General features: G+C 42.0%; 1 protein-coding gene across 18 annotated transcripts in view; it reads right to left on the bottom strand.

Moving 5' to 3' along the window:
* PROM1 (prominin 1) overlaps positions 1–26264 on the bottom strand; it is a 133276-nt gene that overhangs the window by 47741 nt on the left and 59271 nt on the right. For 13 of the 18 annotated variants that reach the window (XM_035714228.2, XM_025437328.3, XM_049108596.1 and 10 more), the window contains 3 exons: positions 17341–17396; positions 10986–11012; positions 8540–8745 (listed from right to left, as the gene is read on the bottom strand). In XM_035714228.2, the coding sequence (XP_035570121.1) occupies positions 8540–8745; positions 10986–11012; positions 17341–17396 (289 nt within the window). The remainder of the gene's footprint in view (positions 1–8539; positions 8746–10985; positions 11013–17340; positions 17397–26264) is intronic. The other 5 variants (XM_025437326.3, XM_049108597.1, XM_049108598.1 and 2 more) reach the window with 2 other exon arrangements.

Here is a 26264-nt window from a genome sequence, read left to right as displayed (position 1 = left end):
AGAGCAGCTCTGCAGGTGCGAGGTCAGCAGGGCTCCCAAGCGGGGGGCCCCCACCCAACCCACTGCCACCGCTTTCCTGCCGAGATCCCATAATCCAACATGTGGGTCACAAAATGAGACTCAGTCCTCTCACAGGAAACACACAACCACTTAAGATATGTTATTCTGGGGATCCCTAGGTGGCTCAGCGGTTTGGTGCCTGCCTTCGACCCAGGGCATGATCCTGGAGTCCCAGGATGGAGTCCCATATCGGGCTCCCTGCGTGGAGCCTGCTTCTCTCTCTCTCTCTCTCTCACACACACACAAATAAATAAAATTTTTAAAAAAAAAAGTATGTTGTTCTGCTGAATATTAATCTTATAAATGGAACAATGATCCCACTAAATTGTGGAGGGAACAGAAGGGGCAAAGCTTATGAGGCTGCGTGTGCAACATAGTGCCGTTCCTGCACACATGCGAATGCAGGTACACACCCTCCTGCTGGGGCACACACAAACCCACCCCACCTGCATACCTCTGCTCCCTCCTAAGATGACTATCAGGCAAAATACCAAAATGGTAAGAATGGTTTGGGCTTCCCAACATTTTTTGCTCTAATTGTCTTTATTACTTTTTCACCCAGGTGGAAAAGAAACATGAGTTACCACTTTAGTATTAAACTGTCACATGGGAAGCTGCAGTAGCATACATACTGTATCATTCTATTTTATATAATGTACGAAATCAAGAAGCCAATGGTGCTAAAAATCAGTGTCTGTATTTGGAGAGGGGCGGCTATTGACATCATCGCCATGCTCACGTCATGCAAGTTGATGCCTACGTACTTATGATGTGGACACTCTTCTCTAAGTAAAACAACACTATGAAAGGTATCTTGCATGGAAAGTTACTCTACAGGAATATTAAAAAGTGTTCAAGTTTTCAAGCCATCTAAAATGTCTGCATTTAATCAAGGCTTCTTAATTCTAACTAGTTACTAACAATCCCGACTTAAATTAATTTGACAGGTTAGTTTGTTTTTGGGTCAAAGCCTTTCAACATTAAAACGTTACATTGAAAATTGCTAATTACCAAGGCCCTTCTGGATTTAGCCACTAGATGGCAGCAAGGAATTACCTAACCTGACACAACAGGCTTTAACCTACAGAAGTTAATGACAAAATTGTTCATTTGTAACCATCCAGTGGAAGGTATGGATAGGTTTCTAGAACAAAGGTTTGCAAATAATAGGCCAAATTCATGGCCAAGTGTCTGTTTTTGCACCCAAAGTCCCATGATCCCTAGCAATGCCTCAGTCTTGGGAAATGGGCATAGTCATTCACCCTATTTATAGTCCTGATTCGTTCCAAGCAGCATTGATTCATTGCTGGTCTCATTTAAAACATATTTTCCCACAGCAGAATTCCATAGGTATATTAAGTTTTCCAAACTGATCCCAAAAAGTCTGTAACACAATGTTGGACATTTCTTATGGTTAACAAGTCACTGTGGAATGTGTACTAGGGTAGGAACATGAGACATGGGTTCTAGCCCCACTGCTACCCCTAACTCACACGGTGGGAGCTTGAAAATGTCACTCTCATTTTGTGAGCTTCAGCAGATATTGCAAAACTGAAAATTAAATTGGAGAAGTACTTCTTGAACTGCAAAGGAGAGGAGGTCTGGATGTCCACAAGTTCTCTAAGACCATTTTTTAAAGTATGGGTTCACGCTGATGGGAATTTAAAAAAAAAAAAAGAAAGAACATTAACAATAGTCTGTGCCATTTGGAATGATCACCTTACAATCCATCTTCACCATCCTTAAGCCTGCACTGGTATTTTTTGAGACAGGTAGCATACTATAAAAATATAGCTATTAAATGATGCGCTCATGCCAAACAAGGCCAAATGACCCAACACAATGTTGGAGTAGTGTGAACAGAAGAAGAGAAAAAGTTGGGTTGTAGCAATGCACCTGCAGCTTTGTCATGCCCAACTTTAAATGTTCCATCTCATGATGCGTCGGGGCCACCACCTGAATACACCTGCCCATCACAGCATTTCACGCTGGGGGCCCCTTGCTGTTTTTCTCTCTGCAGTATGACCACACTGCCATTCATCATTTTGTTATAGAAGAAGTCAAAACGAACTTGGAAAACAAACAACAGGTCCAAGTCCACCTGGCTTTCACTGGGCACCCTGGATGGGAGAAGAACCTCCTTGTCTTGAACTCTCAGAGGGCTCTCCCTGAAATTCTGGTGGGCTACTTCTCACTTCATACTTTAATTTGCCCTTATTTCTACCCATGTTTAATTTCCCTAGAAAGGGGTGGAAACTGCTTCTTTGTCAGCTTTGGATAAATGATGGGTCTCTTGTCCATGGTGGGTGCTCAATGAAAGTGGACTTAAGGAGTGGGCTTTGTTTCATTTGATCCATTTAGAAGATTAGCCATATGTTTGGAATGCCTAGGTCATAAACTGCCTTTGTTCCTTTATTGAACATCGCATCTTGGCCTTTTGGCTAAGATCAAGTGTTCCTTTACTGAACAAATGCCTTTACTCAAAAGATCATCAATCAGTAAAATGAATTGTAATACAACTTTGCAATAAAACGTTGGATTTCAATGTGATGTATTTAAAAATACCTACATTTCTGCCAATCAGTTATGGATCCAATTAAAATGAAAGCATCGATCTTTTTAAAAAAAACAAACTGTCCTAAACAGAATTCTGGAATAAAATTCAGCAGCTTCCAAAGCTGATTTTCAGGCCCATAACACATTGTAAATCCTATATTTAAATTAAGGATGGCAAATCCAAATGCCCACATAGCCAGGCAGAAAGCACAAGGGGCAAAAGTATATGGTATGAACCTCTGCAAGCTGGGAGGTCACAAGTGGGAGAGGGAGCAGGTGCTCTGTCTGGCAGGTGCCACCATGATGTGAGACCAGTATTGTCAGATCTTCCAGTTACTCAGAAAAATCTGGAGGTTTGGATTTTTATGTAAAATCATCCCTTTTTAAATATTACCAACTAATTAAAAAAACTCTAAATACTATGCAAACCAACTGATAGTCTCCATTTGTGATCTCTAATTTAAAACACCTCTTTATTTATGCTTTATTTTATTTAGTTTTTAGAAAGAGAGAGTGTGTGGGCATGGGTGGAGGAAGGGGCAGAAGGAGAGAGAGAGAATCTCAAGTAGGCTCCACACCCTGAGATCAGGACCTGAGCCAAAATCAAGAGTCAGATGCTTAACTGACAGAGCCACCTGGGAGCCCTTTAAAACTCCCATTTAGGGACATCTGGGTGGCTCAATGATTGAGCATCTGGCTTTGGCTCAGGGCGTGATCCCAGGGTCTTGGGATGGTGTAATGCATCAGGCTCCCTGTAGGGGGCCTGTTTCTCCTTCTGCCTGTGTCTCTGCCTCTCTTTCTGTGTTTCTTATGAATAAATAAAATCTCAAAAAAAAAAAAAAAAAAAACCTCCCACTTGAACACAGAGAATTAAAAAGTTATGTTTTTGGTGCCCTTGATTTACAAAGTCTTTATTAGTCAATACATATTTTAAGTAAAAAAAAAATCACATGAATTAATGTTATTGTTTAAACAACCATCAGTCATCTATTAGAATAGAACACTGAGGGAAATTCTTCTCACCCAAAAAGGAAATAAAATTTCAATGACTATTAGCAATCTGGCATTTGATGTGTGTTTTTATGCAGTACAATAAAATCTCTTGAAATGTTTAGCCAAAGACAGGAATTTTAATTTTTATGGCATATTAGTTTTACATCTTCTATATTTTATTATGGACAGACCAATTTTATCTCATATACACTTAAAAGCAAATACTTAAAGCTTTTAAAAAACTAAGGCTCAACCTGAAAATCTGTAGCAATTTTTTTCCCTACCAATTTCCAATGACTTAATGAAATTAGCCAATAAAAGCCAAATAACTGCTTTCAGCCTATAACTGATCTCTTATTTTGTAAAGACAATTTTTAAATTTTAATTTTAAATAACTATTAATCTTATTCACATTAAGAAAGTCTCATGATTTTCAAGCGTGCTAGCTCAGTTTCTTTTCTAGAACCTTGTGGACTCTAAGCCAGGAATTGACCATCACAATCCTAATAAAAAAAATGAATTTTGAAAGTAGCCATCTTCCTGGCAGAGACTAGGATTCAATTTTCACCACAACAATTGGCAAAAGCTGACTAACTAATCAGAAACGTAGAAATAGGGGGGTGGGAGTGAATGGGTGACGGGCACTGGGGGTTATTCTGTATGTTAGTAAATTGAACACCAATAAAAAATAAATTAAAAAAAAAAAAAGAAACGTAGAAATATACTGGAAAAATAATGGCATGGCAGTTACTTTTTGTTGTTGTCCACCACCTTTTGGAATTCTGAAAAATGCAGTGATGACAAAGCACAAAGGAAAGAAAGGAGAGGAAACTTGGCTTTTTCTGGAGTCAGACACATCTGCTTAAACAGTCTACAGCAAGAGATGGAAATTCAATCTTCTGCTGATGGTCAAACAGCCTTACATAAACATATGTCAACGTCTGTGAATTCTAACATTCCACAGCTGCCTTTGGAAAAGCTCAGAGAAAGAACAGGACCACATATATTCCATATATATGAGGGCGCCTTTTTCCTTAACACCTGTGCCTTTCTCCATTAAAAAAAAAAAAAAAGATTTAATTTGTTTTAAATTAAAAAAAAAAGATGGGAGAAAAATAAGGGTACTCAAGACTAATATAAAAATCAACTTCAGGATTAACTGTTATGCAGTATATAGCCACAAAATGAAGCTGAGACTGATTTAAAAGGCAAGTAAGCTGCTTTGGATTTATCAAAGAGTTTTTAAAAAAATCATATCCAAAGATTATTTATCAATTGTATCCAATCTCTGCTGAGGTCAGTGTAAGCCAGAGGCTATACCTCCTTTTCTTTCTCTGTCTCTAGCTTTATTGACATTCTTTTGCTTCTTATTTTTTTTTCCTTTTTTTTTTTTTTTTTTTTTTAGAGAGTGAAAGCCTGTGCACTGACAAGCAATGTGGGGAAGGACAGAGGGAGAGAGAGACAAAGTCTTAAGCAGACTTCACACCCAGTGTACAGCCTGATGCAAGGCGGGGCTCAATCTCATGACCCCAAGATCAGGACGTGAGCCAAAATCAAGAGTCTGATGCTCAAGTGCTCAACTGACTAAGCCACCCAGGTGCCCCTCCCTCTTATTTTATCTAATATGATTTTATGGACATACTTTCTTCTCCTTTCTATCTAACTGTAACATAGAAATCTTTGCTTTCCCCAGGCCTTCATCTTTTTGGCCGGTTTTGATTACCTGGAAGTAATACAGAGCTACTATTCAACTCATAATGTTGAAAATACTTGCAAATCAATTGTGGTTTCAAAAGAAAGATATCATAATATCTATTCCAAATGTAAAAATGCAAGCCAAGAAGTTTAAACTTCTAATGTGAGCTTAAGGTAAGCTAAACAATCTTTAACACTACTTTTTTAGAGCTATTTATGATTTATATATAAGTTCAGTAGATTATGGAAAGTTTGTTTAAATTTGTCACTTAGCTTCAAATAGATGATCAACTTTGTTTAAATTATATTGAAATTTAAGATGTGGTTTTTACATTAATAAGTTTTACTTGGGTGGAGAAAAATATCTCAACTGAATGTAGAGTAGGCTATAGAGAATCACACCATGTATGTTTTTAAAGAATTTTCTAAACTAAAATATCCCTGGAAGGAAAAAAAAAAAAAAAAACCACACATACAACTTATCTAAATGTATTTGATGGATCTGAGTTTTGAAGAATTAAAAAATAACTGTAGCATTCATTTTACATATAAATGAAAGCCGAGTTTATTTCTGACTTTGTAGCTTTATTGTTCACATATTTTAGTACTTTAAAATTTTTTTAAAGACTTTATTTTATTTGAGAGAGAGAGTATGAGCCAGAGGGACAGAGGGAGAGAGGGAAGCAGACGCCCCACTGAGCACAGAGCCCTGCACAGAGCCCTACCTGGGCTCAATCTCAGAACCATGAGATCGTGACCTGAGCCAAGGTCAAATGCTTAACCCACAGAGCCAACCAGGTGCTCACTGGCACTTTAAACATAATGTAAATAAATTTAAACAGTTCAGGGTGATGTACAACATATCTGGCACATAATTACGTATAATGTAAATAAAAGCCCAATTTAAAAATAGAAACTAAATATAGAATGTGTGCTTCATTAAAAAAAATGGAAAGTCTATTATTACATATGTAAACATTTATTTGGGTAAACAAGAAGTTACATGCAAGAAAAAATGTTCCTGAAATTATGGCACATGTATTTATGTCAAGTGAAAACTATTAACTTGTTAAATAAGTAATCATGTTAACAAGAAGCCCTCAGGGCAAGTATTTTCACATGACATTTTGTCACGTGAGCCTCATCTTTGATGGCCAGAGTATGCCTCTAGAGAGGGAGAAGCACAGCTGTCCAAGTCTCTGGATGAATGAAAGATGGAAGTTTTAGTCTTAAAAGAAAAGCACAAGGATCCCTACTGGGTCTGACAGGTCTTTGGACTGCAACTGAAACTTTTCTAGTAGCTGGAGAGGAAGTAACCACTCCCACAGCTGGAGGGTCTGTGCATTCCTGAAAATATTTCAAACACAAAGCAGAGAGACAGGGACATCTGAAATTACCATTGACTTGATCTCAAGCTGCTTTTCAGAATTCACCGTACAGGGACAGATTCAAATTATTTACAAAGAGAGAGTGAGGAGATAGAGACAAGAGAAAAAAAAGAAAAAAAAAAAAAATACCAAACTCTCCCTGGTGGTCAAACAAGGGTGTGTGAATTTAGCAATCCATTTACTTGGGTCCTGTTAACACATAGACTGTTAAAGTCTATTAACTATTTCCAGAAAAAGTATATCTTTGTTCCAAAAAAAATGCCCCGGAATCAGTGGTAATGCACTGGCGTTTTTGCTCTTTGTGGAGATTTTTTTGGTTAAGTTTAATTTTTGGTGCAATTAGTTCAGTAAGTAACACCTGAGCGTATCTCCTATACGGAGATAATTCAAAAAAGACAACAAGTCTGCCTGCAATGAGAAGTTGATTTCCTTCCTACCCTCCACAACCAGCAAATTTCCTTCCTAGAGGCAACCACTGTTGCCAGGTGGCAAGCCTGCCACATATGCTCTATGCAAATATAACCAAGTATTTGTGTCTCTCTCCTTTTTCATTTTTGTCCCAGGGCCTACTTCTCTCAATTTGTCTCTCCTGGGGACTGTTTCCTATTATCATGTCTAGAGCTGCCCGGTCCCATCCAAAAGGTGTATTGTGTTCCGATGAATGATCACCCCAAAGCATGGGTCCTATCAAGACCCTGCTAATGGTCATACTGCAAGAACTTCTTGGATTTCCAGCTAACGCTTCAGCTGGTTGGCCAGCTTCAATTGTTTGTTTAATTTTGTTCAATTTATGTTTAATTCTGAATTCTGCTTAAATTCCCTTCCATTGGTTATTTAGCAAAACCTGAAATATCCTACTTATAGCTACCGAGCAGATGCAGTGCTTGGAGAAAACAGCGAGGGGGAGGCTGACTTCCTGTCCTCACTGTCTCTGTGTGTCCTTGGCGGCCTAGCATTATTCACATTGTGGGCACCTTATTTCTGTTGCTAAATGTCAGGACATTTCATTGGCTGCATGAATGATGAGATGTGAAATGATGACCAAATAACCCAACCAAGGGGATCAGTGGTGGAGGGGGAGAGGGAGAGACAGAGGCTCCTAAGCAGACACTGCACTGAGTGCAGAGCCGGATGTGGGGCTCGATCTCACAACCCTGAGATCACCACCTGAGCGGAAACCGAGAGTTGGACACTTAATGGACTGCGTCACCCAGGCGCCCCTAAAATGTTACTGTCCTAAAGGCAGTGTACTTCCGATTGGTCAGTCTGTTGGAAAGCTCATGGCAGCAGAAGGAATTGCAGAAGAAACATTCTAAATCATGAAGCGTGTTCTAGGCTTTGGGAGAGGGTAGCAGCGTCACTGCAAATCCAAGAAGGCTGAGTTTATTATTAGAAAGTTAATTCTATTCTACAGTATTCTCACATTCCCCAATTCAGGGACTATACCTATCTTTCAAGATCCCTTTGAATGTACAAATCAACTAGCAAATGCTCTGCCTTCTGCAGGCCGCCTGTCTCCAAACAGCTATTTAAGGAAGGCGCTGCTGTTCTGGGAGGTAAATACTTTTTGCAGGCCAAGATTTATCAGCTTGTCTTCACGATGAAAAAAAAAATACCGAAGAGTTGGCTTGGCATGTAAATTAGGGCAGCCTGATTACAACACTAACTTCTGTGCATAGTGACATTGTGTTTGAACCATCCTGGACATGCATTTTTTGTTTTCTGTTTTATGAGTGTGCTGTTGTTGTTGTTATTTTGCTTTCAACTCCTGGGTTTAACAGCTACCACATGGGACATTCCTCACCCACCCCAAACACAAATCAGCTATCCTCCCAGATTCTACTTGCCTTATGAATATACAAATCACCAGGAGGGAGACTGTAAAGTATTTCCTCAGGAAGGCCCCATTTTTCTTCTGTCGCTGATGCATTTCTCCACCACATTTGTTACAGCAACGACACAGACCAAAGCAAAATCCCACCAGCGGCATCAGAATCACAAAGAGCAGCCCCAGGACAGCACAAATAATAATCCCGATTTCATAGTAGATAATCTGCAAGTCAAACAAAAGAAACAGCATATACTGTAACACAAAATACCAAGTAGCACATTCCATAGCTTGCATGTTTCATTTGTTTTAACCTATTTGCCATCATGAGTTGAATCTTAATGTGTGTGTGTGTGTGTGTGTGTGTTTCCATCTTGATGCTCTCTCTTTTCTTTTTTTCTTTAGAGGGAAGGACAGGGGCAGGGGGAGAGGGAGAGAGAGAGAATCTTAAGCTGGTTTCACACCTAGTGCATGGAGCCCGATGCAGGGCTCCACCTCATGACCTTGAGAACATGACCTCAGCTGATATCAAGAGTGAGGCTCTTAAAGGACCAGGCCACCCTGGAGTCTCTTGATGCTCCTTCTTGAAACAGAGGAAGCAGATGTGAATTATCGGAATATGTAACCAACCAGTTACTATCTTCTTTCAACTCACAGTAAAATGTCCAAATGCATGGTCAAGTTGCAAATGGCTTAATTTAAATCCCAAGGTCAATTGGGTTTGTTTTTAAATGGTGTAACAAATTTTGGTAGAAATATTTGCTCTATGAATAATCTACATATCAGGGCACTTTTCACCAGAAAGACAGGACCAATATAAGCTATTAAGGATTCAAAGCACTTTGGATTGGATCAATTAATGACAAATTCCTAGTTACAAATGAATCTGGAATATATCTAAATCGAGATAAAAGGCTTAGACTTTCTGAGTCAGACATGTTAATCAGAGGCCACTTGCTTTGTTTCCCATTCATATACTGGGAATAATAATACATACCTTGTAAAGTCATTGAGGATATTGCAGATGATGTGTGATTAATGATAATAGCCAAGTAAAGTATGTGGGCCAGAGAAGACACCTTAATAAGTGGTACCTGCCATGCTGTGCCTGTGAGGCTGGGCTGGGCAGCCTGTGTCTCAGATAGTCCTATGTGCCTAGGGACTAGCATGACTTCTAGATATAACCATGTACCTAAATATATTTTCATAATCACTGCTGGCTGCATTCTGGGATAAAAAAATTGATGCAACCAGATGACAAAACTTGAGTTTATTCCAATTCACATGTACAGTTACTTAAATTCTCATAAAGCAGGACATTTTTAATGAATGACAATTACAGATTGGCTGTTTGCAACTAATGGACCAGCTAGCTAGCAACAGATTCTGAAGCCGCGCTGAGCAGAGTAAACACAACACAACTGCTGTTTGAAGGAGTGAATGCGATAGTACTTAGTACTAAGTACTAAGTACTGGTTCTTAGTACTGAACCAGAAGTCAGAAGCCCTGCCTTAAATTCCAGGGGGCTTCTGGTTTCCTACACCAGAATTAGCATTACTGTCATAAATAGTGAGGGTCAGATAATTAAATGATTTAATGTGAAAACAACCAGTCAAGTGCCCAGCACACAGCAAATATTCAATCGATATTAGTTAACTCTGTGGACAAATGCTTCAGAGTATTGAGGTGTACATGGCACTTGAATATTATCTCCTTTGATGTTAAGGATAAAATGCTAAAAAAGAAAAAAGTGGTTGAATTTTGCTGCATTCATCAAGTTCACGCTCCTGCTTAAACTAAGTCGCACCCCATGGCCACAGAGTCATTACCTGCTGGTGCGTGTAACCCACCCCCGAGGACCCACATCATTGGCCAGTTGAGAAACCAGCCTCAGACACCCCAAACTCCTCTCTATTTCCCTATTATTTCCCAGCAAATGTTCTAAATTATTTACTTTTCAAGGGGTTTAAAATCCTTTCTGAATCCCAGGAGACACTGAACCCAAACCCAGAAGGGAAGGTGTTTTGCAGTTTTAATTGTACTATGTTTAGCTCCAAGTACAAATTTCACGCTTTATATAAAACCTTTGCAATGCTACTGACTCAATATTATGTCAAAAAGTTTCAGGAACAGGACATGTCACATCAAGCGTTCCCTTCTGGGCTGAAGTCTGGCAAGGGCCTAAATAGTTTTCTGATACACAAGGATCTCCAGAGAGCTTCGTGGATTGTGTTGAGGAGAAGATCAAGATTGAAATTTGCTGAGATGGGTCGCTATTCTTTGGTGAGGTACTAAAACCGAAAGAGAAGATTTAATGATGATTCCATATACAAAAAATGAAGCAAACCATTGAAAAAACCATCACAATGGAGAGACAGTGAAGAACAGAAAGTTCTGGCAGAAGCATCTCATTACTCGCTGGCTTTAGACAGAGCAAAACAAGAAACAGCAAACAAAGACTTTACCTTCAGAGTCAAGACAACATTTTCTGGCTGTGGAAGTCAAAGCAGTTGAGGAGTTGAAGAGAGTGAGGCAGAGGCAAGCATGCATCAAGAAAACAGAAAAAGTGACATGAGCAATTAACCACAACTGAGAACATTAATATTCCATACAGAGAAAATCAAGTGAGAGGTGGATCCACACAAGACAGGAACAGAAAACTTGAGTGCTTATTACAGAAACAGCCTTTAGGCAGAGTCGGGTCTGGAATCTACATCTGAACTTTATATTCAGATTTCTTGAAAGGTTCTTATCAATATGCTAATCAATTGTGGACAGGGGAGGAAATTAGAGGGAAAGTTGTACATGCTTTACACACTAACCATGTGGTCTTCACACAATAGAAGATCAGTAGCTGCCTAAAGCCCCAACCAAATGCAACATTTTCCAAAGTGTCCTTTCTAAACTGAGAATCTGATGGCATCATTCTCTTGCTCAACAGCATTCCATGGATTCCCACCATGTTTCATTCAAACCTCTTAATGCAGTCGTCTTGTTACTTAATCCTGGCTTCATGTTCTGTTCTTCTTCATGCCCACCATTCTCTTCCTAGGAAGAAGCTTCACGCTCCCCCTTCCTCCCTCCGGCTCACTGGTGCTGCCTCCTCGCCCAGAACATTATTCCCTTCACTCCTCGGTTCATGAAACTCAAGTCTGTCTGGATGTTGCATCCTCCTGAGAATCTGTCTTGATAACCGAGTCTGGGTTTGCTTTCAGGCCTGCTTCATGCTGCCTTGGAGGCCACACCAGTCCTGCATGGAAGGACTGGCTCCCACGGGAGCACTGCCAGAGCTGTGTAGTTCACTCCGGGAGAGTGAGAACTGTGACGTCATGCTCACCATTCTCTCCCAAGTGCTCACTCCGGGACCTGGCATGCAACAGGTGCCCAACTGGAATCAGATAAACTGATGAACTGAGGGAGTTCCCTCAATGGTGGTCCAGAGACAGGGCTGGACCGTCCCCCAGAGAATTAGGAAAATGAAGACACAATGAGTTTCCCATGAAGTGAAATTTGCTCATTTTATCCTTTTGTGGAGAGAAGGAGGTGATATGTATATGAAAGGGGACAGAGTTAATACTGCTGCTATGATGGGTTTTAAATATCCTTGTGTGGCAAAATGAAATTGGATAACTCTCAGTCATTTCCTGGATTACTTTTTTGAAACTCTGGAAAATCTAAAAGTTCGGAAACAATAGCTTTACATGGCAGATTTTCAAAGACGCGAAAGAACGATGCCTGTGATATTACTAATTTTTAAGTGGAGGCATCCAAAATATTGGGGTGGGCAGCTCAGATGTACATGTCCACAGGATCACATGGGGCATCTTGAATGACCCTGGACTCCCCTCTTGGGTGTGGGCTCTACGGGCTTGTTGCCTCCCAAACTTACTACCATAAGCACCTCACAGGACATGTTAAAAAGACTGGTTCCATCTCCTCCCCTAGAGTGGGGATCAGGAGATTTGGGTAAAACCAGGAATCTGTCTTTAAACAAAGCTCGGTGTCAAGACTATGATCAGGTGGGTTCGGGAAACCTGCTGTCAGCTCTAAGGGCTGATCGTGATGGGCTGAGGCCAGGCCAGAGCCACCTGTAAACTACAATAATCAGCTGATTCTTTTGTGTTTCATTTTCACATGGAGGGGTCGGTCTGGTCTGATATATTTGATGGGGTACCAATAACTCCCCTGCCTAGTGAAGCTGGGTGCATCTTTTCCTTTCCCCTGTTCATGCTGGTGTCACACAGGTATCAAGTTATTATCATGCAATGCAGCAGTGTGAATCTGGCTGTGCCACTTTGTGTCTGGGATTCCCCTCCAATTAATTACCCATTATTGTCACCCAGGGACCTTTTGACAAATATCAATAATTGGCCAGCCCTGACCAACTACATCAGAATCTCTGGGGACAGGCCTAGGCCTTGTTGCCAATGCTACTCTGAGTTTTTGTTACTTTACTGACAGAATGGGGTAAGCAGAGACCCTATTTTATGTGGTTTTTGCAAAGAGAACAAGAGAAAACAGTGAGAAGCAACACATTTTTTGTCTTATTCTATTCTAAGTGCTTCACGTAAACTATTTAATGTATGTTGAGTTAATACATGTGGAGTGCTTAGACCAGGGTTTCCCAGAGTAATGCTCAATTAGTCATCCTTATCACCAGAAATAATAATCAAAACATGTTAGAATGATTCTCATCCCTCAGCTCCAACATGCCTCAGGCAATGATCAGTCACCGACTGCCTGGCACTCCTTGCTCTCTACATGCTTTGGAGAGTCCTAGAAGGTACTTCCCTTAGTTGGAAAGGACAGTGTGCTCTTACAGGCAGCATGCCACATTCCCCCTGGAGGGCAGGAAACAAGGAACTCATTCACTTACCTTTTGCAGACACACAGAATGGGTTCCAAATACCACAGACCCACCTGGAATGATGACCTGCCATTTCCTAAGTGCCAAATTGATAGCCAGTGACTGTTAGCACTGGTGAGGTCATGAGAGGCAGCAGGGAGGACGCCCAGGCCCAGCACCTGCCCCCAGGGGAAGCTTCAAGAAAGGGAAAGGTAATAATGGTGGGATAACTTGAATGAGGAAGGGGAGATGACCAAGAGGCTGGAGTGGCAAGGGACCATGACCACAAGGAAATGAACCCAGGAGGTCATCACAAAGAAGCTGGCCATTCCTATGGATAAGGATGCACAAAATGAAAAGATGGAGGTGGGGGGGGGGTTGCGGGGAGAGCTGTCCCCTGGGAAGATTTCTAGAGAGCGGGTAGTACCTAGGGATTGCTGGTGGAAGTGATTGTAAACCATCTACCTAAACTGTCCCAAACTATGCATTCTTTGAAGACAGGAATCATGTCCTTTTATTTAATGGAGGAGCCACCACTTGACAAGCCAGGCTGAGAGGCTCTCTCTGCAGTAAATCCAGGTGAGCTGGGAGGATGGTATGCTGTCTCCCTCGGTTTATCAGTCAGCTGGAGGATTGGAGAGGGATCACCCAAACTCTGATCCCGAGGAACACACCTCAGATGCTCTGCATGGCTCAGTTTTGTACTGGAGTGTGGGGCTTGGCACACGCTGAGCAAACTGAATGGACAAATTGTCCATGTAGTAGAGACTAACACCACCGGTGAAGATACACTATTCCAACGAGGACCAAATGGCTTAATACTTGCAAAATCATGAACAAGGACACCCACCCCATAGCACATGCTACAGACACACTAGGAACCTGGGATTATTACAGCCATTGCTTGGATTTCCATAGCTTCATCTGCCTGGTCCTCGGCTCTCCTCGTGGCTCCTTATTTCCAAATCCTATTCCCCTCCTGGACCTCCATGTCTGCCAGGCTTCAACTATGTGACTCCGAGGCACAACCAACCCCCAACATCCACGTCTATATCTTCTCCCACAACCTCCCTTCCCCCAACAGAACGTTGGCAGAGTGAAGGCCACACTTTCCCGTGTTTGTTCCTGTCCCAGTGCATTGTTCCCCATCAGCCTCCCGGGGGGGAGGGTAAACAAGGATAAAAGGAACACAAAAGAACCAAAAGGAGAAGTATAAAAAAAAATGTCAAGAAGAAGTGGCCAAGGATCTAAGGATCTTAAAGTATTACTTTGAACTTTCAGCTGAAGTGTAAAAAGGAGGCAGTTCTGCAAAAGGCAGTCCTATTTTCCTTCCAAAGCCAGGCCCAAACCTTGGAACCAGAGGTCTGCTGGATGCTTCCAAACCTCCTTGTGAAGAGAGTTCGCTAAGAGAGCACCCTGCTAGAAGGCCACCGACTCAGCAGCCCAGCTCCACCACCACCTGGGGGTTCACCAGAAAAGAAAATGATGAGCACAGGACACAGAAAGCTGAAAAGCTGCCCCCCAGGGACACTTGCCTGGTCGGACCTGACTTGTGTGACCGTGTGGATTAGACAGCCAGTGTGGGGGGGTGGGCACTGGGCAGTGAAGAGGGTCCTGTTGATACACCCCCATACTCCTCAGGCCTCAAGCACCTCCCTGTGCCTCCTCGAACTTCTAGCTTACTGGCATTTCTCACTCTACGCCAGTAAGAGTGTGAAGGCCTTTTCTGGAACTGTAGAAGATCAAGAGTGCTTAGGGATTAACACTTTTCCCCATGCCCACATGGCCCTTACCCTGTGCCCCTCGGTCTGGGTGTCTAGAGATCTCAGCGCCCTCACCCTGCCCATGGGCTAACTCAGACACTAGGACTTTGCACCGTTTCCCCAGCAATTCTACAGGATGACACTTCCGTCACCCCTCGTGCCAGATGGCCTCATGCCACACACTCCCTAGTATTATCTCTCCACTTCCCAGCCTGCCTTCCCTGCACCTCCCAGACCAATGAGTCCTCAACTCTGGGTCTGCTTGGGAGGACTCTAACCCAACATGCCCAATATACAGCAGACTAGAAGCAACCCGAGAGCTCCCCTCCCAAGTGCTTGGCTTCTCTCCAGTGTCTTAGACTAACCAAATCCCTCTTTCCTGGACAGTGGTGGAAAATGCGACCCAGTTCCACATGTAGGAGAGAATTGAGGTCATTCGTGAGGGCTCAGATCTGTCTTTTTTCCACTTTACCCCCATACCAGTGGTTTTTGCTCATTTGCAAAGGCACCTAAGTTGGAGAGAAAATCAGGCTCTAGGGAGATGGCAAATTTTACAGGTGCTCTAAATCTGATACTGAGCCCACCATAAAGGACTTGCCCAGCTAAAAATCCTGCCATGCATGGTGGCAGCCCAATTCCAGCTCATACCTGTTGGGCTGCTGAGAGTCACCTCAGGGTCTCAGGATCCCATCCTCCAAGGCCGGGACCAGGTGAAGCACAACCTCCACCCATTCCTTGGTGTAACTAGTTGGCATTCAGGCCAGGCTGCTAATGGCACACTAATTTTCAATATCAGTATAAAAGCAACAGTCGCTCCACAGGCAGACATGGGCAATCATGTTTGGGAGATATATGAAGCCAGTGGCATTTAATAATGAAAATGTTTTCATAGCTAGGGTACTAGGGAAGGCTATTAGCACCAGGGAGAAACTGGCTCATCATCTTTTATACACATAAATAGTTTTTAGATAAGGCTTTCCTCTTTGACTTCTGTGTTTGTTTGCTCTCGAGTATCATTTTATTGCAAATTGAGAATAAAGGGCATGGTAAGCATGGTATCTGAGGTACCCATTCGCTGGACAGGAGTTCACTGCACCCTCCCCCTACGCTGCCCCCCACACCCACTGGGGATACTGTTGTTCACGTTTGCTGTGGCTGGCCATTAGAGAATGTCCACCATATGCCTGCTTTTATTGTTTTGAGAGTCACCTTCGTGCCAGGGAAGGAGAGAGCAAAGTGCCTGACCCTGTAGGACCAAGAGCCTGACAAACAGATTCAAGTATTTTATTATATTATTATTACCCTGACATTCAGTGCAACAAACATCTGTCTGTTTATTTCACTGGCAACCCACACTCGTGGTCAACCGAAATCAAAATAATACACTCCTCCATTTAGGTAGTCGATCCTAGAGCAAACAGAATGAATGGGCAGAGCAGTGCTGGGGTAGTAAGTAGAGGTCCTGACGCACAAGGTCCTTCAATACTTTCTGAAAATACCATCCACTCATATCAGCGAGCGTTCAGGGTCCCAGCTCACCTCTCCTTCCACTCCACTCTTTCACACCTTGTCCTGGTGGTTTACTTGGGCCCCAAAGCCTGGGATGCCAGCGATGCCACCTCCCCACCTGCTCCAGCCCTGCTTATTATCCTTTTTACAACAAGCCCCCAAATCACCGCCTTATGGAAGAGCTTCAATTAGATTTAATTACTTCCATCTACATTCCTCTGCATGTTATTTATAAATCTACCTATTTCCTTTTTCTCCTTCTTCTTCCTTAAACAATTAGGTACTGTCTCTGCCATCTGGCTCTTCACCTCCTGACAAGGGCTATTTTCCTTATCTCTAGTGGGGGCAACTGCACACTTCAAATGTGAAGCTGTTTTTTTAACAAACTATCTTTTAAAACAAAGTATATATCCCTGTTTCTAGAAGCGTTCAAACAATTTTTCTTAGAGAGTTCTCCCTTAGCTAAAAGAAATACCATAATACTTCCCTTAAAGAAGTTTCTGTTTTAAAATAACACACAGCTTGAATTTCTGCTGTTGTTCAAATGGGATTTTTAAGGTGCTTCAATATTCCATAAAAGTTCTTAGTCAAAAAAAAAATTACAAACCTCACAGATTAACTGATTGTTTAAAGATTTACTTCCAAGTCAGCCAAAATCTTGTATATACTTATTTTAATAACAAAGATATCAATAAAAATTACCTTATCATAATCAGTTGAGAAGTCAAACTTCTTTTGTAGAATTTTTCTTAAAATATCTGGGGGGGGGAAAAAGCCACAAAAGAATAGCAAGATTACTTTTCCAGTAAAAACACAAAATCCGTATTTAGGAAATGAAGTCTATATATACTCACAAATTACTGTACCTCTATGTAATATTCTTATAATTTTATTCCTATTTCCTTTTTTAAAGACATATTTGTTTTAGAGAGAGAAGAGAGTGCTCACACATAAGCAGGGGGAGCAGCAGAGGGAGAGACAGGAAGAGAATCCTCTAGCAGATTCCCCACTGAGTGGGGAGCCTGATGCAGGGTCTCCATCCCAGGACCCTGAGATCATGACCTGAGTCAAAATTAAGAGCCAGATGTTCAACCAACTGAACAACCTAGGCACCCCAATTTTATTCCTGTTTCTTAATGTAGGTAAATAATTGAGCTAATGAGGCTCAAACCAGAAGCAAAGAATGGAAGACAGGTATTTTTGACTTACTATTTTGCTAGAATTAGAAGGTTGCCATTTTTTTAAAAGCTTTTATTTATTTATTTGAGAGAGAGACAGAGATAGTGATAGAGATAGGGAGAGAGAGCATGAGCAGGGAAGAGAGGGGAACTAGTCTCCCCTGCTGAGCAGGGAGCTCAACGTGGGGCTCAATCCCAAGACCCTGGGATCATGACCTGAGCCGAAGGCAGATGCTTAAAGATGCTTAACACACTGAGTCACCCAGGTGCTGGGAGGGTTGCTATTTTTAAGAGTTTTCAATCTCTCACAAGATACCTTAATACTTAACTAGCATACACATCATTAATAATTATGGATAAAATAATACACTGAAATTGCTCACTCTTAATTTTTGGAACCACAAATGCAATTTATTCTTTAATCATTCCACATTTACATAATAGTTTACAAATAAAAGGAATCTTACAATTAACTTAATCCAGCAGTTCTTAACATGAAACATCCTTTTCTTCCCATCTGCAAGCAGTGCATGAAAATGTGAAATAATATGCAAAATGGAATTTTCTTCCCCTGCATGTTCGTTTCAAATTCCTTTCAAATTCCTACAGAGGTTACCATTCGCCTCTTATTCTAATGCACCAATCTAGTAATGATATGATGTAACTGATGCCCAGACAGAGAGAATAACTTGTCTAAAATCTCTGCTTTGTGAGGGGGCCAGGCCAAGGCCCAGGATCCTTCCCATGCTCCACACTGTAACTGACCCCAGCAACGAGCTTCTGGAATGCTATAGCTGCATTCCATACAGATCACTTCTAAAGTGTAGTCCAAGGGGGTGGGGGTGGGGGGCAAAGGAAACCCTACTGTGAATCCTTTCATAAAGTAAGAAGTTCAGATTTAAATGCCAGAAATCAAAGCAAGCCACCTCCTCACAAGGCTTTCTGAAAAACAACTTCTCACCTGCACAGAGCACACTAGATGGAGCAGATCTTTAAACAGTGTGCTGCAGGAGCAGGGATCAAACTGGTAGGTTTGGGATACCTACCTTAACCCCAGGGTACTAGGAACCCTGGTTATTCCTCCAAGGGACATCAGGGAGACCCAAGGACAGGAGGAGCCTGCGGCTGCCCAGCCCCACAGATCTCCCACCTTGAACTAGTCGTTTGGTTTGTTTGTTATTTTTATTTTTTCAGATTTTATTTATTTATTCATGAGAGACACAGAGAGAGAGAGAGAGAGAGAGAGGCAGAGACACAGGCAGAGGGAGGAGCAGGCTCCATGCAGGGAGCCCGATGGGGGACTTGCTCTGGAGTCCCCAGGATTAGGCCCTTGACCGAAGGCGGCGCTAAACCACTGAGCCACCAGGGCTGCCCTGTTTTTTAAGATTTATTTACTTATTTTAGATACAAAGAGAGAGAGAGAGAGAGTACATACATGGGGATGAGGGCAGAGGGAGAGAGAATCCTGAAGCAGACTGCCTGAAAGGTGCAAAACCCGACTCAGGGGGACTGGATCCTAGGACCCTGAGATCATGACTTAAACTGAAATCAAGAGTTGGCGATTAAACCGACTGAACCACCCAGGTGCCCCTCTTCGGTCTGTTTTATAGATTAGGCTTCTGTTCTAGATTTCATTGGATATAAGGGTCTACCAATAATTGTTTATTTACTTATTTTTAAAAGATTTTATTTATTTATTCATGAGACACACAGAAAGAGGCAGAGACACAGGCAGAGGGAGAAGCAGGCCCTGCGGGGAGCCTGATGTGGCACTTGATCCCAGGACCCCTGGATCACACCCTGAGCTGAAGGCAGAGGCTCATCCACTGAGCCACCCAAGCAGCCCTGATAATTTTTTTAAATGATTCAATTAATTTGACAGAGATAGAAAGAGACAGAAAACCCAGTGACACTTCAGAATAAACCTGATGAAGCATTACAAAATCATGATTTTATTAAATCTCAACCAGTGAGTGACCATCTTTTTATTATCCTGTGTGAGGAAGCAGAAGTCTACCCAAGGCGCTTCTGCTGCGCACCCTGGTGACCAGCTGTCCCCAGAAGGAGTACGGGGCAGTCATTTTGAGGTGGGAGCTAAATTCACCAGGTGTCTCACAGAGCATCGTTTGCACTGGAAAGAAAGACAAACCATGGTTATTTGGACTTAAGTATCTCGTAGACATTTTCTCTAAAAGGGAGGAAGCCAAGCCCGCAACTTCAAGAAAGCGACTGATGGGACTTGTTGCCAGTGATAAAATTAGAGCACTGAAGCAAAAATTAGAATTCTGCAAAATTTGTATCCGTGGGGTTGACAGACGTGGGGTTTAACCACATCGTTCTCACGACACTTTAACAGGTTCTATCAATAACACATGTAGCAGGTGCTTCCCTAACGGAGCTATGTGTAGGCAAGCAAATATGACACATATGGATCATGTGTTGGCCACAGCCACCGTGAGACAGTGACAGTCTTCCAATGTCAGACAGACACTCCCCTCGGTTCGCGGGAGGACTCTCTCAGGTTCCCGGGATCCTGGTGGTCCCAGGTGTCGAGGAATGGTCCCAGCTACTCCAAACGACACTCCTTACTGACAGCTGACCCCTGTCCTTTGTCTGCCTACTGGCCCTGTCCCTCTGCCAATGCAGATCCTTGCTGTGAGGGCCAAAAACCCACCAGAGGTTTTGGAGCAGGGATGGTCTCCCTCCCTCTCGTTTTGAGCGGCACTGCCTAGTAGAAGTATATTGCAAGCCATGCGAGTAATTTCAAATTTCCTAGTAGCCACATTTAAGAAGTGAAAAGAAACAGGTGATTATTTTAAATTAATTTTAATAATATGTTGTACTTAGTCCAGATACATGCAATATGTTGTCCCTTTTCTATGCAATCAATATAAAAATATTAATGAGCTAGTCTTCTTTTCACACAAAGTGTTGAGAGTCTGGTGTAGATGTGCTTCAGTACATTTAGTTCAGATTAGCTACCATTCAAGTGCTCAGTGGCCACCCATGGCCGTGGCCTCTGTACTGGACAGAACAGGGTTAGAAGCTGCAGGTCATCTACCTTGGAGCGATTCCATTTTACCCAAAGCACCAGGGCTTGTCTTTTTATCTCCCCCTTCCTCCCAGTGTACCCCAGTGTCATGAGAACACAAAATGAGCATCCACAGTATCCATTTTCCCTTCGCCTTCCCTAAGTGGCTCTTAATCCAGGTAATGATCATGGGAAATGCCTGTAGTACGCAGCCCAGTATCTGTATTTGTAAAGCCCTGGTATTAATGCTGCTGCTCACATCTCCTGTGGGAACTCATGAAGCCCCACACTAGGAAACTCTTATGTCAGTTCTAACACGTTCATTGCTGGTGAGAACTCGGAACCAAGTACAGTCCATCTCAGAAAGCATATGGAAGATGCAGGGTCCCAATTCTGCTCCTCAAGCTCCCGCCACCCCTGCTTGGTGGCTCTGCTGCACTACAATCCTTTGTGTCTGTCTCTGTCTTCCTGGCCAGCTCATTAAAGGCTTCCAGTGGAGACTATCTTGACCTCTGGATCATCTGCATCCCTAGAAAGTTCCGGGGTCTCAGAACTGTTTGTGGTATTGAAGCTGCAGAAACATGACACTATCAAAAAAAAATTGTTGCTTTGTTTCTGCAGATCAGATGGGATTCCAGAAGTCTGTGATTAGTTGCTGGTATTGCCTAGTGAGCAAGGTAGCCATTAGCATTTGCATGACCACAGTGTTATCCTGCCATCCATGAGATCTTGGTGTGGACAACAGTGCCCCCCTGTCCCATCCTTCCTGAAATGAAGGGGGGAGGTCTGCTCTGACAGAGCCTGGCAGGCACTTAGCATGGGCCAGACAACTCCCAGAGACCAGGGAAAGAGTCATCCTGCCCTGAACTTGGGGAGCTTTCTGGCCAGCTTTTCCAAGTGGCCATTCATTTTCCCCTACACCAATGCCATGCTCTTTCCACAAGTTAACAGTCGCCACTTCAGATATAGCCGTGGGAGGGAAATATGGAAGCCAGTGGATAAGGAAGTTCATTTCATGGTAGAAGACTGTTTCTCAGTATCTGGTCTCATGAAGGGGCTCTGTGGGTCTTTCCACAATGATGGTGACTATCAGCTTCTCTGCATTCAACTCTTAGACGGTACAATGCCGTCTTGCTTGGGACTTAATTTTAAATTTCATATATTGATGGAAATTAAGGAATGTAGAAGCATTGGTCTGAGCTCTTGTGTTATGCCACCAACTTAGAAAGTACGTTGGTTTTATTTGGTTGGTTGGTTGTGAGTTTTTTGCTATGTGGGAATAATTTCTCTACGGATTTTTTGATGTCTGAAGCCACTCAGCAAGAAAATATTTTAAAAATAGGATCTATACATTAAAAAATCCATCTTCCCTATGTTAGTCAAAACTCATCTTTGACTAAGATATTTCGGATCCTAACTGGCTTCTCTTAATACGTATGTAGATTCTGGGCCGAGCTGGGCAAAATGAGATTCCACTCTTGGAAAATGGGTAAACAACTTAAAAACAACAACAAAACCCCTGCTGTTGGCAGTTGATTCATCAGATTTGTGACGAACTTAAGTGATCTTGCAAAGATTTTGCTTTTATCTGTTTGACAAGATTTACCTGGTTAGATCTCTAGTTAAAAGATGTGCTACCTAACATCTTTAAAGCGTGTTCCTGTCATTTACTGGGAGCAGAACCGTCCCAAAGTGCTAAATTACATTTGAAAGATTTTTTAAGAAAGAAATTTTTATGTCATAAAAGAGATTTTTATATAAATAAACATTTAGTATATTGCAAGTTATTCCTTTTTTAAAAGATTTTAAAAATTTATTTGAAAGAAAGAGTGTATGTGCATGGGGATGGGGAGGGAGGAGCAGAGGGGCAGGAATAGGGATAAGCAGACTTCCTGCTGAGCATAGAGCCAGAGGCAGGGCTCACTCAGCAGCCTAGGATGATGAACTGAGCCAGAACCAAGAGTCCAAGAGTTGGGTGCTCAACCGACTGAGCCACCTGGGTGCCCCAATTCTTAATCTATGTAAAATGATATTATTTATAATGCGGTTCTTGAGAAAATATTTTTATGGAATGTTATCTGGTTTGTAGATGGTAATTTTTCTGCCAAAAGTATTCTAATTTTAGCCTGTCCTATTTTAAATGCTTTTTAAAAAGTTTAGTAAAGTTTTATATTCATGTTATTTTAATTAGTCTTTTTGCGTTTCTCTACCTGATGTTTTCTAGTCTCTTTAACTAGATGCAACAAGACAGAACTGTTAAAATGAAGCCAAAAATGAAATGATAACCTTAGAAGCATTATGGTGTTAAGCATCAAAATTAGAGATTAAGACGTACAGAACAGGTTTTTCTTTATGAACAAAGCTTAGAGAGTGAATCCTTTTTTTTTTTTTTCCAAAATGTCAAGTTAAATGTATTGGCACTCAGAATGCTTATTAATAAAAATTAAACACACACGCACACAAAGTAAGCTCTCTCAGGCGCTTAAAGTGTTTGCTTGGAAATGTGATTAACTAAGAGCATAAACAGTGTTAAGTGTTCCCTGAAGAGACACCACAGTGTCCCTCTTTGACCTCCGGTGGCACTGTCTTAAACCCATGTGTTGGGGGGGGGGGGATGTCTCTTTATTAAGAATGACTTAATCTGTTATTTTGTGCATTAAATCAACACTATCAAAATGAAAGATTACCCAGGTTACTACTAAAAGTATTAGCTTTTAAAAGTATTACTAAAAGTAATAAAAGTGATATTCAAGTTCAACTTAGAAACTTACAACAGCTAGGTTTGTGAATGCATAGCTTTCAAAAATTAAATATTAATGAAAACTTTAATCCTTTCTTTCTAGACACAGAAGACTTTCCACAGGCTCTTAAACATCCATTTGACAACGTGCGCCCTCTCCCACTCCAGACCAAATTCCTGAGGGGACAAGGGGCAGGTAGGCAAACCAAGTGGAATGCCTGACAAGTACAGATAAAACCCAAACCTTGACAGTTCAAAGTGTTACCTTCCTGGATGTGCTGGCATTGTGCAAGGGATGGAAGAGCAAGAGGCTCTCTGCCCTAAGAGAAATATTCAGTGCAGTGCTGGGTATGTGATATACTAACACGGAAACATGAGCGTCTTCCACTTCCACTCTGGTACTGCACACTTCCTGCTCTGCCTTTTCCAGTCCTTCAGCTTGTGGGGACACAGAATGTGAATGTTTGGCAGATTGTCACCTCATTTTCTTTGGTCCACTGCTTGGCTACATTCCCCGGAGCCCATGCACTTGGATGGGACATAGGACTTGAATTCTGGCCAATGGAATGTGGGCAGGTGTGTATGCACAACACTTCCAGGCAATGCCTCTGAAACCTCCCACAAGGGCCTGTGTGCTCGCCCTCTTTCTCCAACTTCCAGCCAAATATGGAAGACCCAGTGAAGAATCCTGAAGCCCACAGGGATGGAAGGACCATTAAATGGAGGGAGCCAGAGTCCCTGCACATCGCCATTCCATCGCTTCTATATTAGACTGAGCCAAGACAGAGAACATTTTTCACTGAAACTTGGACTTATTTGTTATAGCAAATGATGCCAGTCACCCTTTAAAAAAGCCTTAGCCAATCAAGACTCCCTACATTTTTGTGCAGCAGCATCCTCTACCTGTAGACGGTCCTGCCAGCTTTGACCAAACAAAGGTTAACTTGTTTTCCTCAGGAGCAGGCACACATACACCTAACACAACAGAATGACATTTGCTGAAGCCATTAGGTTGGCACTAATGTAAACAGAGATTTTAAAAGACATCTTCATTAAAAGGTTGAGATTTCTGTATCCATAAAAGAGAATGCATAAAAAGGTATTTTTTTAAAAGATTTTATTTTTTCATGAGAGACACAGAAGGAGAGAGAGAGGCAGAGACACAGGCAGAGGGAGAAGCAGGCTCCATGCAGGGAGCCCCAAGTGGGACTCGACCCCGGGACTCCAGGATCACACCCTGAGCCAAAGACAGATGCTAAACCGCTGAGCTACCCAGGGATCCCTAAAAAGGTATTCAAACTCAGAAATACCACTACAAAATTCAGTACAATGTAATTCAGGTACAGCATCTTCCTGCCTGCTTCTCATTTGTTGATCTATGAAGCTCTGGAAAATGTCCATAGTCCTGGCTTAAATTTCCATAAGCCTTTCAACAGTTTCACTACCAACTGAATTTTCCTAACCTACAAAACACATGTTTAAAACATGCTGATTCAGGCATCTCTACTGCCAAAATATCTAAGGAAAATGCTCTCAGGTTACAGTGTTATCCTGGGAAGTTTGTATCAAAAAGGAGTTAAAACTACGTTGGCTTAAGATCTTAGGGTCATCTCCAAGAGTTACAGGCACTAAATGGCTGTTCAGATGGGTTGAGAGCACGAGCTCCCTAGGGTAGGTTGCTCTTTCTGGAGCAGAATGCAGATTTTCATCAAGATGCAAAGTTAGTTGGTAAAAATGTAAACCTCTATGTGGTTTTTATGTGGCCTTTGCACTTTCTCCAGAGCTCCCACATGAAGGGGTCTTAGACTACAGACAGGAAATTCATTGTGGTTGATCTTTCTTCTCTCCCTGGGCTAAGCTTCCTGGGTTTTGTTTTTGTGCTTTAGAACTTCCTGATTCACATTTCCGATAAATGAAAATCTATTTCTTCTCTTGACACGGAAATATTTCAATGGGAACAAAATGGAAAATTTCTGGTTACTTGATAATTTGACTCAATTCACCCTTTATCAAGAAAAGTGTTGGGATCCCTGGGTGGCGCAGTGGTTTGGCGCCTGCATTTGGCCCAGGGCATGATCCTGGGGACCTGGGATCGAATCCCATGTCGGGCTCCCAGTGCATGGAGCCTGCTTCTCCCTCTGATTTATGTCTCTGCCTCTCTCTCTCACTGTGTGCCTATCATAATTAAAAAATTAAAATTAAAAAATAAATAAATAAATAAAAGAAAAGTGTTTAAGGCGCCAATTTATTGCATGAAAAATGTTTAAATCTACGTTAAATCAGCATAGTAGACGCAATCAGTTCTGATAGCTGATAGATTAGTCAAAAGAGAAAAAGAAGAATAATCATGCCTTAGATATTTTAACTTAAGGCATACAGGTACATGTTTGTTGCCTATCATTTGATGCGAAGCCAAGGTTCATTTTTGATCATGAGTCATCTTCGCTAGAATGGAGGTGAGTTAGGACTGACTATGGTAAAAGAAAGCTCCTCCCTTATTTCAAGGTAGATTCTTGCCATCCACCCCATCTCAGCACTGCACATTTAGGGTACATGAGAAGGGGTCATTGCCTCACAAAGTGACACCACCTATAGCATAGGTCCTCTTGAGAAAGCACTTGGTGATCTCTGACTCAAGATATGGGGGGACCTGGTTAATTTGAATCTTCAGTGATTG

The sequence above is a fragment of the Canis lupus genome, chromosome 3 (genome assembly GCF_003254725.2).
Source record: "Canis lupus dingo isolate Sandy chromosome 3, ASM325472v2, whole genome shotgun sequence".
NCBI classification, from domain to species: Eukaryota; Metazoa; Chordata; class Mammalia; order Carnivora; family Canidae; genus Canis; species Canis lupus.
This window is presented reverse-complemented; position numbering and strand designations above follow the sequence as displayed.